At 39.6% G+C, this 23,128-nt stretch overlaps 1 protein-coding gene across 1 annotated transcript in view; it reads left to right on the forward strand.

The window, feature by feature from the left end:
* The window catches only part of LOC124264752 (cardioacceleratory peptide receptor-like), a 103,405-nt gene that overhangs the window by 60,748 nt on the left and 19,529 nt on the right, over nt 1–23,128 (forward strand). The window contains exon 5 of the mRNA XM_046699527.1: nt 8,167–8,314. Coding sequence (XP_046555483.1) covers nt 8,167–8,314 — 148 coding nt within the window. The remainder of the gene's footprint in view (nt 1–8,166; nt 8,315–23,128) is intronic.

Raw genomic sequence — 23,128 nt, forward strand, 5'->3', positions numbered from 1 at the left:
TTTTGTCACGGCGGGGAGCACAAGAAATGTACTTTACACATTGTGCCCATGTGAGGAATCGAACCCGGATCTTCGCTTCAAACACTAGGTTACCCACGGCCCCAAAGAACAAGCAGTCAAACATGTAATTTAAGAGAATTAGTAACTATGAAGAAGCCTTTTTAGAGTATTTCTAAGTTGGGTTGTCATACAATTCCCCTGTCTGTCCTTTGTGTATCGATCTTTCTGTGCGATAGGATACCGGTACGTGATTCCCCCAAGCCAAATAATCTCTCCGGGATCTCAGCTTGTTAGGTATTTCCTAATTATCACGTCTGATTACAACGAACGGTCATGCAGAGCCCATTTCATGATATCATGTTTGCTTCTTATACTCTTGTGCAGATGGGACAAAGTACCCTCTTTGTCCTCTTATCATCGGATGCATTAAGTATCACATTTCACTGAATGCACTCTGTACGAACAGACAGACTTGAGCAATACGTAACACCTGCGGGCCTGAGAGAACAAAACATGTTGTGAGTCCCTTTTTCGTCAGCTTTAATTATCTCTCCTCTCGGACGCCTTCGGGCATTTCCGTTTCAGCTCGGCCCAAGCCGAGTGACATTAACGGAGAAGCTCTAGGTAAAATAATGCTGATTTCCCAACATCTTCATGAACTACATATTGAGCAATATGTGTTATCGAGTAATAAATCATAATTTCGGTTTTCACTTGAAACATTTTAAACGTAATATATAATACCAGGGTACATGGTAAACTGCGGATCGCACGAATGTACACGTTGGTGTGACACCTTGTCAAAAGGAAACTCAGTTGAAAACATTTATCTGAACAGGGCCAACATCACTTCGCTGTTTCAAGTCGGTGCAGTTTGAGAAACATGATATTTGTTGAATTTATTGTATAAAAATGGTTTCTTTAATGCTAGGACGAATTTAGAATGCACAGAGACTATAAAAACCACAGCTCGTGACAGCACGCTTGAGAAATGTCAAGGTCATCACAAGAAGAGAGGGAGTGGTGTCCGCATGGCACCGATGTCCTTCGGTAAGAAGGCTTGGCAGCATCCAAAAGACAATTGCCAGACTGCTTCAGTGATACCACGAGGCTGGGCGTACAAGGGATACGTTACGAAGCAGAGGACCACGTGTAATCACCCCATCAGAGGATTCCAGTCTGCTTATATTACATCTGATCAACAGATTCCTGACGACAAGAGCCGGTGGTTTTCGCATGCGGTTGTATCGATGTAGAGCTGAAAGATTCGTTCTACGAACATCCAAGGTTTGGCCATTTGGAGGCGTTGGCGTCATGAAGTATGGCGGAATTTGTGATGAAAGGAAGACAAGTCTTGTAGGATGTCATTCTGCCGCTAGTTCTTCATATTCTCAGAGGACAGCCTCAAGGAATACTCTTCCAAAAGGACAATGCCACATGTACAGATAACCCATCATGTCGAACAACATGCAGAAAGGAAGACATGTCTTGTCATCTTTGGAAGGATGTCATTTTGCCGCTAGTTCTTCACATTATCAGAGGACAACCTCGAGGAATACTGTTCAAAAAGGACAATACCACATGTAAAGATACCCCATCATGTCGAACAACATACAGAAAGGAAGACATGTCTTGTCATCTTTGGTAGGATGTCATTCTGCCGCTAGTTCTTCATATTCTCAGAGGACAGCCTCAAGGAATACTGAAAGGACAATGCCACATGTACAGATACCCCATCATGTCGAACAACATACAGAAAGGACGGCAAGCCTTGTAGGATGTCATTCTGCCGCTAGTTCTTCATATTCTCAGAGGACAGCCTCAAGGAATACTGTTCCAAAAGGACAATGCCACATGTACAGATACCCCATCATGTCGAACAACATACAGAAAGGACGACAAGCCTTGTAGGATGTAATTCTACCGCTACTTCTTCATATTCTCAGAGGACAACCTCGAGGATACTGTTGGACAATACCACAGGATGTCAATTCATGCTTGTCATCTAGTTCTTCACATTATCAGAGGACAACCTCGAGGAATACTGTTCAAAAAGGACAATACCACATGTAAAGATACCCCATCATGTCGAACAACATACAGAAAGGAAGACATGTCTTGTCATCTTTGGTAGGATGTCATTCTGCCGCTAGTTCTTCATATTCTCAGAGGACAGCCTCGAGGAATACTGTTCCAAAAGGACAATGCCACAGATACAGATACCCCATCTTTGGAACCAAAGAGGAGAGGAACTAAACACTAGTTGGAGTCATCAAGATGCCCACGTTATCGACAAAGCGTTGTTTCCACACAAGACGCGTTGATGTCATTTTAGAGATGGTATAGGAGCGCTCAGAACCTTAGTTATCAGTCTGTGGTCATCTTGTTAATATATCCTACTAATACTAATGCTTTTGGTTTTTACGCCATAAATGATGGAACTTCATTATAGTTTCAAATGAAACATGTAATTTTTTTGTACATTTCCTTTGACATTTATTTCTTTTTATAAGCATCCCACGTCGATGTGTACTTTCTGATCATCAGTAGGTTAGATGTAGTACCAGCAGATTGTTATCAAGCATTATGTGGCTGTTATCAGGCATTATGTTCGTGGTACTCTAATTGGCCATTATGTTGATATTGGTTGGCCACCCATCAAAGGCAATGATGCCACTCCCAACCAAAGAATGCTGGAGAAAAACAAAGTACAGTATTCTCTGCTTCGTTCATATTACCACTTCAAAAATAATCAAAAATATATTTTGAACATTTAATGTTATATTCGTGAACCACATATTTTTGTGTGTAAGAACCATAAGTCTCATGACTGTTAAATTTTAGTTTCTTGCTTGCCCCGAATCTCTGACAATCCTTGTAGCAACACCTTCGTTTGATTTCAAGACTGCCAGTTAAGGTACTGTCAGGATGTTTACTGTAATCCGTGCCTTTTTGACTGGTTTACTGTCTGATAAATCAGCTCAGTATGAGTTAAATCCGCCACAACAGTGACTCTTTAAATGTCATTAGAATATTCCTCTATCCTTTTCGCATACGCCTTAACATTTTGTTAAAAACAGTTCATTTGGTTTGCAAATATTTGGATCACTATAACAGATTTATGTGTTTCGGGTTTGTTTGGTTATTTTACCAATGCGATTTTATGTGTTGGAGAAAATATCTGCCCTGAAGACTATGCTAGTGTGTTCTTCACAGAGGCGATTACATCATGCCTGGTTTGGGGTCAGACGCGGCCTGCTTGTAGGATATTGCTAAATAGACAATGACCTTTAACTTGCAGCAAACGCCTGCGGCAGTTCCTCTGAAAACAAGGCCTTGAAAGGCCAGGTCGCGGCGAACTGTACACTCCAGTGTTTGTACTACACATTTTTGCGACAACCGTGCCGATTTGTCTTGCCGTAACTGAGTCTCTGAAATCGTAATGGTATTTGCTTTGAGTTAATGTTATTTACCACGAGGTCTCGCGAGATTGCAACATCTCGGGTCAATATTAACTATTCTGCCATTGTTGAATATATGCGATTCTTCTGTATGTACACAACGATTAGCATTAATAGTGGAGACACTATTAGTTTATTAGGATAACGTTGAAAATTGAAACGTTGAAAACGTGTAACTCTTTAGAAATATGACTGATATTCTTTCTATTAAAAGTACTAAAGTTTAATCAAAGAATAAAATGCCAGAAACAGCGCTGAGAATGAGATAGATGTGTAAAGGAGGATTCCTTGGTTAAGTTAAATGTGATAAACATCCACTCATAGTTGTTTGTCTCGAGTTGTTATCATAAAAGGAATTTTACGTTGCTTATTTATTGGATTCAAATGACATAAAAGGTTTCATAAAGGGAACAGTTGAAATTAAAGCCAGTGAAATGAAATGAACAGTTTAATATTCTAATGTTTTTGAGATGGAAATATGCAAATTCAAATTTCATTGAAAAGTATGAATTTTATGTTTGGAATTCATAACGATTAATAATCAGTCATTCTCCACATCGGAGCTGTGATCACATCGCTGTGACTCTTTTACAGGAGTGGAAAATACAATTGGAATCCTTCTTCAGCAGGAACAATGGCGACTCTATGAATTCCAGTAGCATGGTTAAAAGGTTTACTTCACTTTAATGACGAATATACAGTGGTGAAGATCCGGGTTAGAATTGAACTTCAGCAACCCACAGGTGGTCAGACTAGCTAACTAGTCACCGTATCTCAATTACGTAGATCGATGCTCATAATGTCAGTCAATGGATTATCTGGTCCAGACTCGAATATACCCGACTTCCGTCATACAGCAGTGAAACTGCTGAATGCGGCGTCAATCAACAAACAAACAAACAAACAAACATACAAACAAATAATGTGAAACAACAGCATTACTCCTTTCTACTGTGAAACCGACGGATATGGCTCCAAAACAATATTTATTGAGAATATATGGAAGAACAAATACGACGTAACTAACTAGCCCATTTAGTTGCTAAGGCTGTAGAAATGCCAGGAACTCAGGAAGACGCAAATAAAACATCGTCGGCTACAAAAAAACAGTAACTAACACACTGACATTCAAGAATTCCCATTTAATGTTTTCATCTGTGCAGTTTATCAGTCGTATCTCAGGAGAGTTCTAATTAGTCGTTTTTATACGTTTCTTCCTTCGTGGATATATCCCACACGTGTCACGATCAGCGTCTATAACTTAAAAAGGTGGCTAAATGGTGCCTATCATTTGGTTATAGTACAAATTGATTATATATGTCATAACGTCAGTCCCTAAAAAGGAATTATTGCATTGGCGCGTTCTCATTTTAGCGTTATTGTACTTACTTCTAAGGGAGGTGGTATCATTTCAACAACTCTGGTCGATATGCAATATATGTCATAGGAAGGCGTCAATATATCAGCAGAATTAAGTCGTCAAAGAAAAGAGTTGTAAGGAAAGTATTTCCTATAAACTGACCCATTTTTGATCGATCCTGCAGGAGAGATACCTAAACATCATTTGGTGCGCCAATGTAATTACCTTTCCTTGTTAGCAGTTGTCTGACAAGCAGTATGCCAAAATCGATACGACTTTCCAGTCAATTGATCCTAACCCTCAGATTACGGATTTCATTCAAAACTAGTTTTTCGGACTGATTTGGGCCAACAGTGCTGGCTTACTTTTCACATTTGAGGGCCTGCACCACGTGAAAGTGTGCAAAATTGACTGAAGACTGTTATGCTACCAAAGATGGTAGCAAATTGGAGCCGCGATTTGATAACCCTCGCTGTAATCTTGAAATCCCTTCCTTATTTGTTGAGAATTTTGCCAATTATTCCAATATTTTCGCACGGAATACCAACAGGGGTGCCAGTTAGGTGCCAATTTCCTATCTACTTTATGTCTTCACACTTCAGGGCACCGGCTTTCTGGAAGTTTGTCCCGCTGAAAGCGTGCAAAAAAATCTCTCCATTTCAGTATTCTGTCTGGTGGGCGATATTCAAGCGCTTTCTTAGAATCGCAGAAAGTCGATTAATTCCTTTCTGAAAACATCAACGTGATTAAATCATTTACTTAAATTGAAACGTAAAAAAAGAATTCTTTTGCGTTGAACATCCCTTATTCTTCTCTGGAGAGTAGGTTATCTGGGGATAACAATAGGACTGAATATAAATCAATTACACCTGATTGCCTATCATTTTTCCCATTGTAAAACATAATTGGGTATCTCTTGAAAGATTAATCTGACCGCTGATCCAGCAAAATGTATTTACACATCTCTCATATAGTTTATGCTCTACTCTTCATTTAGATGTATGTTATCTTAATTCATACTGAATAATAATAGCATGGGTAAGGCTTGATTTAAAAACAAATATATCTTTGTAGCAGTAATAGCTCCGAGAGGCATACAATGAGGTCATTTGCGTTCAAATAACAACTGATTATCTGGCAGACATCCCGTATAGCTGGAAAGAAATGCTGAGGGCGGCGTTAGACAACAAACGCACAGATAACAAAATGCAACAAACATAATTGGTTGTAATTATGTCTACCCTTATCTTGGGAGTGATGGAAACTGGGCAGAGAAAAAATTGTCGATCGGTTTTTAAGGCCTTTTCAATCATCGAGTATGTATTTCGTTCAAAAAATGATTTCACATAATATTGAAAGTTATCTCGATCGCCAATATTCCAACGTTACCTCTCTTTAATGGCCCAATTGAATTTACCAATTAACTTGAATGTCCTGGCGAATTGTCTGTTATTAAAACAATTCTTTGCATCTCAGATTACATCCATTTCATATAAATCATTTCACTAAATATTTGAAGTAATTATTTCATCTAGAATGTGTTTAAATCGTATTTATTATTATGAAACCAGCATCATTTCAGCAATATCTCAGCAATCTCAAAACCTTTCAAGGACCAGAGATATCATTCATGCATCAGAAACTGTACAATCCACTGGATTCTGAATCTACAGTTGGTTGGTTGGTTTAACACTGAACTATCAGAAATATCTATGATCTCTAACTTTGTTCCTTATATGTTCAATTCGATTAGAGCAACACATTCTTAAGTTTCAAATTGCATTGTGCAATGTGAAAGTCACTTGAACTAAAGTTGCTGATTTGTCGTTTAGCACTCAGCAATATTCCAGCTATATGGTTGCCGTCTGTAAATAATCGAGTCTGGACCAGACATACTCGGTGATGAACATCATGAGGATTGATCTACACAATTGTGAACCGATGACATGTGTCAACCAAGTCAGCGAACCTGACCACCCGATCCCGTTAGTCGCATCTTACGACAAGCATGGGTAACTGAAGATAAATTCTAACCCGGATCTTCACGGGTCTAATAATGTTACAAATAACCAGATATTCCAGTGAGCTACAGAGCCTTATGGTGTCACGATGTCATTGGTGGGATTTCATTTGACATTGTCATATGTCTCCATAAAACGTCGAAGTTGTCTTATTCCATATGTATATAACCTTCCTGTGTGGGAACCTTGGACAGTTAGACGTATCATAAACATGTCTGTCTCGAACCTTAATTATCTAGAGTATACACTTGCAATTTTAAACCTCAAGTTTAAGAGAGTGTTATGGGTATGGTGAGCTTATTATTGCTATTTATGGAAAACATGGCGGTGGCATGACATATTTGATAACGATAACTGTATAATAAGTATTACTAACAATCCCCGAAGTATCTTTCGAAAACTATGAACTCCAAGAAGTGTGCAGTCGTCAATCAAGATTACACAGATTAAATTCATCCCAAAGTCGTTAATGTGTCTCCGTTCATAACGTACGCGTCATCCTTACTGCATTGGGGGATCCAAGGGTGGTGGTCAGAGGAATAGACCCCCCCCCCCCTCTTGAAAATGACTATAGGCCACCTTGAAGTTAATGTTCAGCATTGGCGGAGACTAGTGGGGGGTTCAGGGGGTTCGAACCCCCCCCCCCTTGAAAATCCCTTGATCCGCCTAAGCTTACTTACCAATAGTTTCAGTGTGATTTTGCATATACTTTATTAAGGAATCGGGTTGAGTGAGTTCGGGTAGATTGAGTTATTATTGCTTAACGCTTATCAACAGCCGTGCAGCTATCTCGCGGCGACGATCGAATGGACTATAAAACTTGGGTGAACATACTAACGCAATATTGCAAGCGTTTAATCAGGAGCAGACGGTTTTATAGCCATCTCTTTACGAGCTTTAAAGTCTACGCAATTATTTCCCAACGTAATCGTTATACAGTGAAACCCCGTTACTCCGGATGTCGTCGTTTTCAGTCTGGATTAACAAGTGAGTGAGTTTAGTGTTTCAAGTATTATTCCTGCAATATCACGATGTGAGACACCAGAAATTCGGGGAATAGAACCCGGGCCTTCGGCGTGACGAGCGAACGTTTTAACTACTAGGCTCCCCCACCATCTCCCTCGATTAAGGAATCGTGTTTATCAAGATGTGATATTTGTGTGGGAGTACGTTTCACGGAAATCGTGAGGGTCTGGATTAACGGTTCCCTGATTAACCAGGTTTCATTGTACTTCTACATCGAGTTTACTTTCTCTTATGTACAAACTCAGTGCCTCGTTGTGATACACTAACGATGCACATGGATCTTCATTCGTTGTTTCAGCTCTACATCACGACAATTGCTATCGTCCTCTTCTTCATCCCCGCCGTCATCATCGCAGTGTGTTACATCATCATCGTCGTCATCATATGGACTAAAACAACGCTACAAGTCTCTGCACCAAAAGGCAAGCACCGATATATTAAAAATGGTAAAAACATATTTTCAACCCTTCATTATTCAATTACAGGTGACGAATGTACAACATGGCTGTATACATTTGTGCATATACTTGTTCATTCAACAAAAAATTCATTACCTTTATGAAGGATTTTCTTAAAGATGATGTATTAACTATTTTCAGAGGACAGGGAATTTGCTAAAGACATGTTATATTTTTGGTTGATGTTTGCTTCAATCCATTTAACTTTTTATTTTCTGAAAGGGAGAATTATTCTTTCAACACATTTTTGTGGGACATCTTGTGCCAGTGAAGACGCTTAACACATTGGCTTCTTGTGCTGTCACGGACTTTTGTCAATACGATATATTTCAGTTAACTGGCACGACACTTTGTCCAGCCAAATATAGGGTCACCTGGGAACACATTCCGTGTTACATGCATCACAGTCAAATACACGTAGAGATATCAGTGTCTTAGGGTTATTAGGGTATTATATGTGTCAATGTATGTGGTATGAATAGACATTTGTTTCTTAGCAATGTGTACTTATGAATATTCATAGTGAACACGACATAGCGTTCTGTCTTTTAACCTCTTTCCTTACAGGGGTTTAGTTAATATGTTTTCCAAATGTTCAAAGACTGTTACTCTAGACATCTTTAGTGATTCTGTATTATTCTGTTTAACGAAGACAAATACTAAAATAATTTATGCAATTTTCCAACAATCACCAAGCTACCCTGAAGAACATGATATGTATTGGAAGCCACCCCTATCATCATAACCCATATGGCTTGGCCGGAATGTTCAACTTTGCATCGTACACAGACGGTTTAGCGTGGCCGGAATGTTTAACTTTACATCGTACCCAGACGGTTTAGCGTGGCTGGAATGTTTAACTTTACATCGTATCAGACGGTTTTGCGTGGCCGGAATGTCCAACTTTGCATCGTACCCAGACGGTTTAGCGTGGCTGGAATGTCCAACTTTGCATCGTACCCAGACGGTTTAGCGTGGCTGGAATGTCCAACTTTACATCGTACCGAGACGGTTTGGTGTTGCCGGAATGTCCAGCTTTACATCGTACCCAGACGGTTTAGCGTGGCTGGAATGTCCAACTTTGCATCGTACCAGACGGTTTAGCGTGGTCGGAATGTTCAACTTTGCATCGTATCAGACGGTTTAGCGTGGCCGGAATGTCCAACTTTACATCTTACCCAGACGGATTAGCGTGGCCGGAATGTTAACTTTACATCGTACCAAACTATGCTGCTATGTGTCGATAACTTTGTAGTATGTTCTGAACCATGGTATTCTAATAGACGCCATGATGCTGCGAAATGTAGAACTCTGTCTATTTCACGTCAGCCCCTGCACTATCCGCAATACATGCCGAATTATCGGAGTTACTGTGATGATGATGCTCCAACGGATTGGTATTTGTGGACCCTGAAGTGATGTTTTCGTCACTAATTCAGAAATAATATGTGCCATCCATGGTATTTTTAAACAGCTGACACTCAAAAGTCACGACTTTCAAAGTAGTCTCGGGGACGACAAGAACGGGTAGTGTTTCCGGTTTAAATGTCGTAAAATGATGAAGATAATACTTTCCGACAAGAGCAGAGCTTTACACTTCTTTCGACTGAGTCTTGACTCCTGCTTCCAAACACATGCGTCCATGCATCTTCCATCCTGCTGCCCACGGATCTGATTTGCTGATAGCACTTGGAGGTATTCGAAAAATAATGGCACGAGGTTTCAGATCTACATGAATAGTATCACAGAAGTCTTACTTACATTACTCGTCCTCCATGGCATATCCTTTAAGAAAACTAGGACTTTTTAATGCAGAAAAAACTAAGGTTTAAAACTCGCCCTACACTGTGTTCAGAAGCGGATACTACAAAATACGGTATTTACACTGCAACACATGTTAGCATCTATATACCCAGTGTATTTCGCAATATAATATAACCTTACACGGATTGAAACTGGCGAAAATACTGACTTTTTCAACAGTTCGATTTCTCCAAAATGCTAGTTTCCATGTAAAAAACTATATGAGAAGTTACATCACTCAGAGACCTCCTCACGTGGCTACTGAAATCCTTCTATGTAAACACATTTCCTTTCAGTGATACTCAGAGCTGATCCAATCGTGCTTTCATTCAAAAAGCTTTATCAAAACCTGTCAGAACTAAATCAATAATTGCAGTAGGCGTGCTGCGGATCAACAGGTGTTTTAAAGTTTTCAGTGAGGATCAAAAGTTGGTTTTGATTTGAGGTGTGCTTTTCGCACATACGGAAGCCTGTCAAGCATATTGATCAATCCGTTGATGGTGGCTCTCATTTAGACTTCAATATTGGCTTCCGTAAAGAGATGTCACTGAATGGTATCTCAGGGAGAGCGGTACTTCCCGATTACCCTCTGGTGGCCTGGCATTAGCGCTACCGTTAGATACGCATGTTTAGGTCTCTCTCTGAGTGTTATTCTAATTTAAAGGTGGGAAAGTGTAGGGGAAATATTTTCACAAATTTTACGAACTGCATTGAAATCACCATCATCATAGAAAAATACCGAGAATCGAGCGCAAGGTCACAACGTTCCGAAACTCATGGAATAGGATTTCATCATCATCATCATCATAAAACCATTTATATAGCGCCAGTTCCAGTCATCATCATCATCATAAAACCATTTATATAGCGCCAGTTCCAGTCATCATCATCATCATAAAACCATTTATATAGCGCCAGTTCCAGTCATCATCATCATCATAAAACCATTTATATAGCGCCAGTTTCAGTCATCATCATCATCATAAAACCATTTATATAGCGCCAGTTCCAGTCATCATCATCATCAGTCATCATCATCATCATAAAACCATTTATATAGCGCCAGTTCCAGTCATCATCATCATCATAAAACCATTTATATAGCGCCAGTTCCAGTCCAAAAGTACTGCTCAGTAGCGCTCTCCGAACAACTCGAGAATGTGAAGTTAGACACTGTATGTTTTCTTAAGAAGGTATGTCTTCAGTTTAGATTTGAAAATTGAGGATTTAGTTACAATGATACGTCACCTTTTGAATAGGACGTAAAATGAGGAGCGTCAGCGTGTCCACGTTTGGTTTTTGTGCCAATGCATTAATCCACAAAATAGTAATATACTAAACAAAATAGATAGATCAGAGATATGCATATTTTTTCATGGATCGATACGTATCACGATATCCATGTCACGATTCGATACGTATCACGATACCTATTTTCGCGGCATTATTGCGTAAATTTAGATACATTTTGAACATTAATCTTATATATTTTATAATTGTCCATGAAAAGATCAACATTTTTTATTCTCAAAGATTAAAAAGTTCTAATTTCCCATCTTTGTGCATGAAAAATAATCATTTATAACTCTCATAACATAAAAAAACATGATACGATTGCAAAATGTAATCGATACATAAACATATTTAAACCGATACTTTAAAAACTAAATACTAGATATCGTCTTAGATGTATCGACATATCGTGGCATCCCTAAAAATTTGGGTAATACTTTGGCACACTATTCCATAAAAAATATACACAAATATACGTGATCCCTCGCTGTTTTTATTCAGTAAGTTTTGATCAGCACATGTTGAACAGTGGTTCCGATTTATCTGACTGACTGACTGACTGACTGACACTTTTACGCATAAAATATTCCAGCAACATCACGGCGGGGACACAGAAATGGGCCCACGCATTGTACCCATGTGGGGATTCGAACCCGGGTCTTCGGCGTGATGAGCCAACGCTTTAACCATTAGGCTACCCCACCGCCCCGTTCCGATTTATCGACACAGTAAGTAAGAAATACTGAAACAACAGCTGTACGAAACACTTGCAGTAAGGCTGTGTAATGTTTTAAGATTTTGACGATGAGACGTTACGTTTTGTCTCGGTCACACTAATTGGACGATAATACTTTTTACTAAACATGATTGAACCACAATAGTTTATTAAACAAAGCCTTATGGTAAAAGCGGCCGTTCGTCATGCTGAAGACCCGGGTTCTATACCCCGCATGGGTGCAATGTGTGAAGCCCATTTCTGGTGTTCCCCGCCGTGACATTGCTGGAACATTGCAAAAAACGACGTAAAATCATACTCATTCGCTCACCCACTTGATATAACCCAATGTTGTTCGAGTCGTGCATTTCAAAGACATATCACCTTAGGCTGTTCATTGCAGTCATTCGTATAGAGCAGTAGATGCCGAGTTCCCCATCACATGAAATGTCCACTTTTCAATTTAGTTCATATCTGCCTTGAAGTATTCGATATACACCAGGATTTGTTGGGTTTATAAAGTACAAAGAAATGTCAGATACGTAGAGTACATATGATATGAACAAAATTGGAAATGTCAAGCAACCATAGCAACAGAGCAAACACTGGAATACCGCCGCATAACATGACCACATACGTCTCGTGTATGATACGCTGTGCGTCAGTAGAGTGTTGTGCAATGATTTATTAAGGTACCAAACAATGATAGAGATTCATGTTTTCAAAATATTACTTATATTCAATGTGGAATGGGAAGTTTGGTTTGGCATGGTTGTTGTTTACGCCGCACTCAGCAATATTTTTGCTCAAATTGTTTTCTTACCGCTGTTTGTATAGTCGTCAGGAGCCATCGCGTGGAAGAACGCAGAGTGTGTTCCAACTGATTTTTCTCTTTTCGACCAATGCAATATTAGCACGGTCCACTGCCAAAGGATGACATGTCAGTATTTTCTCTGACATATGGGTCCTTTTGGGGTTTCTCCTGTGTCTACACAACAGTCACAGGGTAGTAATACTGTATGATTTCAAAGACACTCGCATATCCACTGATCCCTCCGCATGTAGTGCGCAAATATTTCTTTCGGTTCATACCTGTTATGAATTATATGCTGGACAGCTAAAGGATTATGACCTAATTTTGGAGCCATTTTTTGTAGTGAAGACTGACCACAAAATGACATAAAAGTATCAGAAATACCTAAAATCTCTAACTTTGTTTTCTTCCCAATATGATCAATTCGATTAGAGCAAGACATTTCAAAGCTTCAAATTGCATTGTGTAAAGTGAAAGTCACTTAAACTAGAGATGTTGGTTTGATGTTTAACGTACTCAGCAGTATTCCAGCTATATGACGGCGGTCTGTAAATAATCGAGTCTGGACCCGACTATCCAGTGATCAACGTCATGAGCATCGACCATTGCAACTGGGATACGATGCCATGTGTCAACCAAGCCAGCGAGCCTGCCCACCCGATCCCGTTAGTCGCCTCTTACAAGCATGAGTTGCTGAAGACCAATTCTAACCCGGATCTTCACGGGTCACTTGAAGTAGTGACACATTGAATCGAGATCAAATTCTGCCTAAGGTGACATGCGGGGTTATTCAAACGTTTCACGGTTAACCTAACAAAACGGTGGGCGTGGTGTGTCTATATATGATAGGTCGGTTTCCACTAGTCAACAGGGGCCGTTTCACAAGGCGATCGTAGCGCTACGACTGAGGTAAGGCTTTGTAACGCTACGATCGCTTTGGAAAACGGGGTCCCGAACTGGGTTGAATCTACCATGTTTTTAGATTCATGTGGTAACAGTGAGTGAGTGAGTATAGTTTTAGGCCGCACTCAGCAATATTCAAGCTCTATGGCGGCAATGAGGTAAGACGCCTCGTAGACATGACTGATATAGCGCCTGTCGGCATTTGTCAGTCGGTGATGTTTCTCTCTATACCACGCACAGATAAACATGTGATATTTATGGAGTGATTGCTTGTTGGTTTATGCCGTAGTTAATTGGTTACGCTTTGTCAAATGGAAGTCATCTGTCAATAGACTTGGCATGTGGCATCTCAAGGGTACACGCGTTCAAGAGGATCTGAAAAAGATCCGCTTAAGGCCGAGCCAGCGTTCAGAATATACTAAATATAATACGTCAGGAATAGCCTTCACTCGTACCCCCGGAGACAAATTCCATTAGGTGTAATAGGCAAAATAACCATGAATGGATCTCGGAAAAGCTGTGGGAAAGCTTGTCCTGCCATAGCGGATGCATACTTACTTCTTAAGACCTCCAGTTAAAGATGTGCCTGTTTCTCAAAAAGATTATTCCCGATGTTGTCTATGTCTGTCTTCTCTCATATTTGTCTGGTATGTGTTCGAGACCTAAAGTGTTATCTTCTATGTCTTTCGGTGTTTAAGTGAGTGTGGTAAAAGAGTATTAAGCCTTTTATGTATCACGACGGGGTTATTGAAATGGACTTCGAATATATAGGGAATCGAACCCGGGCCTTCGGTGTGTCTCGATAACGCTTTTATTTTAGATTAACTAATAGCCGAGACATTCTTGACATCACATCAGATCAGATGAAGATAATACGATTGTATCAAAAATCTAAAAAAAACTAAAAATATATAAGGCAATAAATAAGCAGCTCAAAATGATACTTGTATTTTGACAAATACACCATGTATTTCTTCCATATCGAATCATTCTTTCAACATGTGTGTCAACAAAGCAGTATAATTGTATCTGTAAGAGAGTTAACGACGGCCGGATCTTGCTCATGAGGGAAACGAGTTTGGCTTCCGTGCATGCATCCGCATGTGAGAATCTTTTCAAGGATTAACCTTGGACTAAGTACCAGCCATTTAATTTGTCCAGGAGATGCAACTCCTTGAACGAAGCCTTTGCCAATGTACCCCTAGGGATAAGTTTTGAAGACCTTTCGGTTGCTGCAGATAATCGAAAGTGTTTATTTTCTGATGTTGACGTTTTACATGAACAAAAACACCTGTGTATTAAAACAAGAGTAAACAAGGGTGTTTAGGCCCATTTGGAATTGTCCAAGCTGAACGTTACAGAAAACATGCTGATAACATTTCTGACTCTGTACTCCGAATAACATGCTCAAATGTAAACGTATGGCTACAATAATCTTACTCGTGTTAACATATTTGACAATATCTTCAGAAAGGTTAACATCAGCATATTCAGTACAGTCAAACAGCAAGTCCCGACCATGCAATTGCTGGAGGAGGTCGACTGCCCACTCGTCAAAACACATCTGGTAATATCCCAGGCCTTTCAAATGTTTGTCCATTTCTAACTCATGCCAAAGGATCGAAGGAACCAATGGGCCAAAGGAACATTAACAGTTCCTGCATGTCCTTGATGAAGAAAACTATTGCCATGGTACCCATGGTAGGGAGTAATATCACCAATGGGAATGAGTTTCAGACATTGTACCTATGCTGGGAATCAAACCCAAGTTTTGGCATGATGAGCAAAAGCACAAAATACTAGACTAACCTAACAGACACACATCTGCATGTCCCTTCAAACAGACTGCAGTTCGAATAAAAGGGAACACTAAAGTATAAGGAGTAACCATTTTAAATCATTGATATTATACTGATACAGTACTGCTGCATGATGAAAACTGATCGATGTATTGCCATCGAGAAAAGGCGATTGTGATCATTCCATGTACACCCCATGTTTGCATGAAATGTTACTTCCCATTCCGACCCGTAAAGATCTGGGTTAGAATTGGACTTCAGCAACCCAAGCTTGTCGTAAGAGGCTACTAACAGGATCGGGTGGTCAGGTTCGCTGGCTTGGTTGACACATGGCATCGTATCCCAGTTGCATTGATCGATGCTCATGGCGTTGATCACTCGATTGTCTGGTCCACACTCGATTATTTACAGACCGCCGTCATACAGCTGGAATATTGCTGAGTACGTTTAACCTCAAACCAACATCTCTAGTTTAAGTGACTTTCACTTTACACAATGCAATTTGAAGCTTAAAATGTCTTGCTCTAATCGAATTGATCATATTGGGAAGAAAACAAAGTTAGAGATCATAGGTATTTCTGATATTTTTATGTCATTTTGTGGTCAGTCTTCACTACAATAAAAGGCTCCAAAATTAGGTCATAATCCTTTAGCTGTCCAGCATATAATTCATAACAGTTATGAACCGAAAGAAATATTTGCGACTACATGCGGAGGGATCAGTGGATATGCGAGTGTCTTTGAAATCATACAGTATCAATACTCTGTTACTGTTGTGTAGACACATGAGAAACCCCAAAAGGACCCATATGTCAGAGAAAATACTGACATGTCATCCTTTGGCAGTGGACCGTGCTAATATTGCACTGGTCGAAAAGAGAAAAATCAATTGGAACACACTCTGCGTTCTTCCACGCGATGGCTTCTGACGACTATACACACAGCGGTACCTTTAAGACGAGATGAGCAACATAACAAGCCAAGTCTCTCTAATCGTTACTGACCTTTTCATGCGCGTGTGCCCAGCTTGTGAGATATTCATTGGGAACTTTGTCGAGTTAATTGCTGGTGATGCGGCAAGCGGTTTGCACACAAGTCGGTTGTCATTTGACCGAGTCCAATGGCAGCACCAGCTGATCCATGCAAATTTGTTCTGTCGTAGGAATAGAAGGCCATTGACGATATTGAATTAGATTAATGTCTTATATTGCTCTCGTGTCTTGAATATTTTGGTAACGAAGCCATTATAATTTGCGATATAATGAAATTGCAGAACCAGCGGCGGACTTCAGAGGCAGAATTTACTAGAGTCTTTTCGAGAATGGCTTATTGTTTAAAGAGCCAATGATGATTTGGTTAACCGCGGGTTATGAATGAACAGGATGGTTTGAAGTATGTATTGACGCACAAGGGCATCTTAACCATATCAGTAAGGGTTTGTTCTGGCTCCCGAAAGGCTGCTAAAAGACCCATTAATCGATACTACAGTCTTAAAGATGGTCTTGTCGCCATCAGGAGCGTTGGGTGAATTTATCTAAGTACAGAAGGAAGATTAAATGTCAAGATTCCTAATTTATTTACACGGTTCGAAATACATACTTTTAATGAGTAAACGAGGAAGAGGGGTGTCTGTTCTCTGATGGTCCGGTATGACCATTAGGGTAACGTTCGGAAGTTCGTCAACCCCCTTGTGATAGTTTCAATGGTTTCAGTGTCAATCCGTTCAAAGAGTGTGATTTTTGTTTGAACAGCATTCAAGTTTTATCACGGCACGTCGGCTTGATGTGGGAACAGGGTCCGACATGTTGGAGGTCTCAAGCATTTAGCACCTTGGTAGAAGCAATGACCACGGTTATTCTGTCAAACCAACGTTCACAATGAATTCAAATGTTGGATCTTAACCACAGTAAGCGAACCGTGGCACCAGTTAGCGAATCCAGAACTATCAAAGAGTATTGTACCAAGGCCAACGGCATCAACGTTAACGACTGTTGTCCAGTGGTTGCAGTGTTGAGGATGACAACGGTATATATTACGTTCATAGCTGCTGCTGCAGTAGTGCTGAAAGCGGCGTAACCCATACCTACTGTCGACTCACAATGGTGGTCAACCTGTCCGAACCCAAATTTCAAACACCCGGATTAAGAAGGATATGTTTCGAGCGTTACAGAATAAATGACAGAACCCTTCCGAATGGTCTCTTCTAGGCATCATTAAATTAGAGTCGGCGATGTCAAATTGTGACCATCGCTCGCGGATGTAATCCCTCCGCCGCGATAAGCAAGGATGTTATTTGACGTTAATGAAGGACCCACGAAGAGAACAGGCAGCAGTACTTCGACTTTCCAAAATAAACATTCTCCTTTCAAAGCTATACTAAACGATTTTGTCATGGCAATTTTACACAATCATACCATAAATGCTACAGCGATACGGAATATTCCAGGTAGTGTCTATATTGTTTCCTAAAGCGTGGGCGTCTTATTTCCCCGTCGACGTAATTCGAGGAAATGTATGGTTGAGGGTTTCCATCATAATGAATACATGTCCTTGGAAAGGGCAGTAATAAGTTCTGTTGGTTTAATATCCTGTTTGACATTACAAGGCAAATTTGGATGTGGACACAGCCTATCTCTGTTAATACCACACTGACTATCACGTAAACAGCACATGTATAACTTCTTATCTTAGCAGGATTCTCTTGTAACTCCTCGTAATATCATTTGGCATCTTCATCTCTACATCTTATCCTCAGATGTATAAATCCTTTGCTTTCCTCCCGCGAAACTCAAAATTACGAAAGCTTCTATCTGTCATGGTGAAATTCGTATAATATGTAGCATTCACTAGCTATGCTATTTATGGCGTTCTTGCGAAAAATATTAATTCACTTTTACCACTATGCAACGCGACCCTTAACGCGGAGATTATTGCGATGCAACATATATGCATTAGGAGGGAACTCTGTAGCATAGAGAAGGAACGTATACAGTGAGGGGATGATATGATTATGAAAGAAGAGATTGCAATGACATATGGGACATTGCGCACTGATGTATTGTAATTGTTACAGTGTTACAGTAAGATGATGAATCAATATGTTCCAGCACATGGAATTTAAAGAGATTTAGGATGATCAAGAGTTCCAAAGTCACTCATCCTCAGTCGAAGAATATTTGCATGGAATAGACTCATCATTGTACCGATTTAACATCATCATGTCCTGTCGGAATGTAAGAGAATTATAAGGACGTTTTCAACTGTCGCCACCGATGGGTTACCTGGACATATTTGTCTCGTTAACGTCCGACGGCTCTAATCTACATTTCGCCACTGGTTGTCTCATTTAGCGTAATTTAATTTCACTGACATGATGAATGTCTGTATCCCGTCTTCTCATTTTACACAATTGATTTTTCAAGAGAGTTGGACACGTCTAATGTTCGCAGTAAAAGTCAGAGGTTTGCGCAAGGAAAAAACTAATTGATACATTTTATATCCTTCTAGGTATAGTCACTGTCATATAAGTCTGATGAAGTCTAGTGAAATAACTATTTGTTTTGACATATCATGTTCTCCTTCCCTGAAGAGTGATTGAAAAATGATAGATGATAGTATTCCGTTGAGTCTATTTCAGTACAAATGACGTGCAAATGGGTATTTTGTTGTTAGGCTGAATTAAACCAAAGCCTTTAAAATCCATATCTATCTTAATAGTGAACGAATTGTGTTAATGCAACTAAAGCAAGAAAACAATTTCCGTAACCACAAGGAATAAGCGTGGGCTATGATACTACAACTGCTACTGACGTTGAACCCTGTTTAACAAATATGCTAGGTTTACGTTAAAGTTATGGAAAAGTAGTGGTTTGTAAGTTTGATTCCCTTACAACCACACGGAATAATTTCACGGTTTCAAAAGCGACAAGAGCAAAAAGTTTGATATTGATGGGTTGTTCCAGAACAACTGAACTTTCTGTGAAGCTTTTATCATTTACTAGCGAATCCAAAGTACAGACATCACATCGGTTTAATCGGTCCAAAAACAAATGACCTTCCATGACCTTTAAATGACAGACTCTCGTTTACAAGTGTAACGTGCTTCGATCCCTTTCCAAATGTCTTTTGAAAACTTCTGAAATACTGATGATGTGCATGCGAGATATGTCTTCCTCACGTAGCAACCGACAGACGATACCAAGCGTTTAATTCGCATTCACCTGTTCTAGATATAGGTCACCAGTCATCAGATTCATTTACAATTAAAGCCACTCCCGTGTTCCGATCTGCAAGTCGCATCAATGCCATCCATGTTTTATGGAAGCCAGCTTCGTGTTTCTTTTCCACAACGTTAAGCTTTTGAACACCACCGGCTACTAAAACGAACGCGGATCAATGAAACGATGGTCTTAGTTGGTGAAGCGTCAAATATTGGCTAAGATCTGTTGGCATCACTGGCTTCATTTAGCTAATGACAACTATCTTCGCGCAATGTCCGTTTAATGTTGGGGAACACTGCAGCAAAAGTGCTCGAACATTTGTTTCGAATGTTGGTAACCATGAACCAGAAGGTAATGAAGTCTAGTTTGAAGCATGTTGTAGGTTTGACAAGAATAATATAATCCTATAAAAAAACACACTTTCAAAACAACATATATTGTCACGATGTTGTCAAAGTTTTATGCACCGTCGTGATCCTGTATTGAAATATGGACGAAAAGTAAATGATGCAGATGACATCTTATTAATATAGACGATGGTTTAATTTCTTAAAATCATGACACAAGGCACATTTTACGACATATATCATAACGGAACATCTTATCACGTCCCAAATTACATCTGCCAAGAATTTGTTTTTTCTTCTTTTTATTTAAAGAAAAGAGGACAATTTCGTATTTGCATTTTCAATTGAATACTTCAAAAATTTAAATCAATAAAAATAGAAACGAAACATGTTCATTTCCCCAAATTCATATAAAACGCAGCTCAGTGATGGATCGAATGTCAACTCCTCCTAGCTCCAGTTACGATTAATTCAGGTGGTAATAGACACTGGCGCCTGGACACACTGCTTTTTCACCGCCCGATTTAGCATATTTACATAGCTTATTCTGAACTTACGTGTGAAAGGACCCTTATGGGTTGTAATATTTGGTTATCGGAAGGTAGGAAGACTGATAAATAACGAATAGGCAATAAAGGGAGGGTTTACGTATTTAGTAGTGGTTTGTGTGGGGGATTACAAGCATCAAAAGACTTTAGATCCCCGTTAGAAATCTAGGTTCTAACGCCGAGTCTCCCTTGGGCGTTTATGACTATCCTATCAAAAGGCGGGTTATGTACGAAATTAAGTGACAGTGGCAATATTTCAACTTATCCAATAAGTAGGTGTGTATGGCTCCGTAGATATGAAGCGGCATCACAGCAGAAGCTGGAGGCCAAGACGCCCTCAGCGTCGATTATTCATAAAACATGAAGGATTACGTGGAGGATATTATCTGTGCCGCTATGTCAGGCAATGTTGACGATACGAGGACCTGAAATAGCGGCAGAACAAGTTGAAAACATGACAGAAGATATTGTATCTGTGTTAGTTGATTTCTAATAAATATTCGTCATAGTTTGTTAACAGACCAAAGCGGATTCATGCAACGATGAGCTACAATGTGTAGTACTATTGCAAGTGGCATTTCTATTAGCACATTTGATTCAACATCTTGTCCTGTCTTCATAAATAAAATTCAACTTAAATTGTCTATAAGATCCCGACTACGTCAAAAGCATGTTTTTAAGTCATTATCAAATAGTGATGACACCATGCCGAGTTCCTGAAGTTGTGCGTATCCCGCCCCTCATGTTGAACAGTCACAAACACATGCAAAGGCATGCCAAGTGTTCATCTGAAAAAAAAGAAACGTATGTTATAAAAGGCAATTGCATCGGACATCATTTTAGTCCCTGACTAATTGAACATGATTGACTGAATAAGCATGCTGGAGTGGCTGAAGGCTGAACATGGAACATTGCTCAACATAAGGAACGTAGACGATCGAACTGTTATAGTCACCCCTATTGCAATCCAGTGGTGTGTTTGTCTTTAGTGTGTTGGCTGTTTAACGCTGACCTCAGCAATTTTCCAGCTAGGCGACGGCGGTCTGTAAATAACCGAGTCTTTAAACGTTTAAACAATGATTTTCAAAGAAAGCGGAATATTTAGTATCTAATTATGTCGAAAGTTATTTGACGTAAATTCATATCGGTTGGTTCCAACTGAAAGTATGATTGTATTGATGATATAGTTTCATGTTCAACTGTATCTACAATTATCTTTCAATCACTTGCCAAGAGAACAAAGTTGCAAACCCTTGACCATGAAAATAAGCAGACATTTCATGACAACATGTATATACGCCAAAATAGAACGCCAAACTTGCATATGAAATTGTAATTATATTCAACAATTAATTTGAGAAATGTCTTTAGAACGTTTTGGGGGTAATTATTCAACCACATTAAACATCGGTAAATTGAAATCTTCTAAAAAGCGGTGTTATGATTAATGAAAGTAGCACAACCACATGTATGCAATTTATTTGTATGTGAATTATGTCCCAGCTACAAGCCACAAGATTTATTTATGCTGTCATGAAGATTTCACGAAGCCCGGAGTGTTTTAATTCCATCAATTGAACACATTTCAAATTCCTTGAAAAGTAGACAGGTTTAAATAATTCGGAATCCACCATATTGAACAGTCTGCTCATGCGCATGTGCAGCGTGACAAATTTCCTCTTGTTTGAAGGTCAAGGTTTCAGCACGTCAATCGAAAGGTTGGAAGACTGTTAAACGGATCCAGATTTTAGTGAAATAAGGATATCGTTTCCCCAAAAGAAGATGTCGATTTCGTTAATTAAAAGCTCGAAGTAAGGCTACATCGAAACCGGATTTATGTGCAACATGACTGCCTGAGAAATAGTGAGATGGGGCTTTTATACCACTCCGTTACATAAATGAACCGGGATCAATTTTGGAGAGAGCCAAATGCTCCATTCTGGACGACGTGTGTAATTTAGCCTAGCTTGATGAGAGGTCACATTTTGTTTGCATTATATTTGCGGCATATTTTTTTTCCATGTAGGATAATAAGGTCCGCGTGTGCAGCCTGAAGTAGGATAATTAAAATGGACATTGTCAGACGAACCTTGAGAATGTGAGCTGAGAAGAAACAGGTTTCGCAGATGACTTTCTAATGATTGACAATTTCGTCAAAAACACAGGACAAGCCCGGGGCTTACTCATTGCTGGAAAGAAACATCGATTGCCCATAATGCTGGCCTGTATTCTTCAGCCGCAGACAAAACCTATATCAGAAGTTTCCATTAGAGCCGTGTTAGACTGTAAAACATGTAACCTATTTAAGGAGCGCCATAGTCTGATACCTATGTCTCTGTACAAGCCTCGGTTAATGTTGC

The sequence above is a fragment of the Haliotis rubra genome, unplaced genomic scaffold (assembly GCF_003918875.1).
Source record: "Haliotis rubra isolate DU_JTF1 unplaced genomic scaffold, ASM391887v1 Scf94, whole genome shotgun sequence".
NCBI classification, from domain to species: Eukaryota; Metazoa; Mollusca; class Gastropoda; order Lepetellida; family Haliotidae; genus Haliotis; species Haliotis rubra.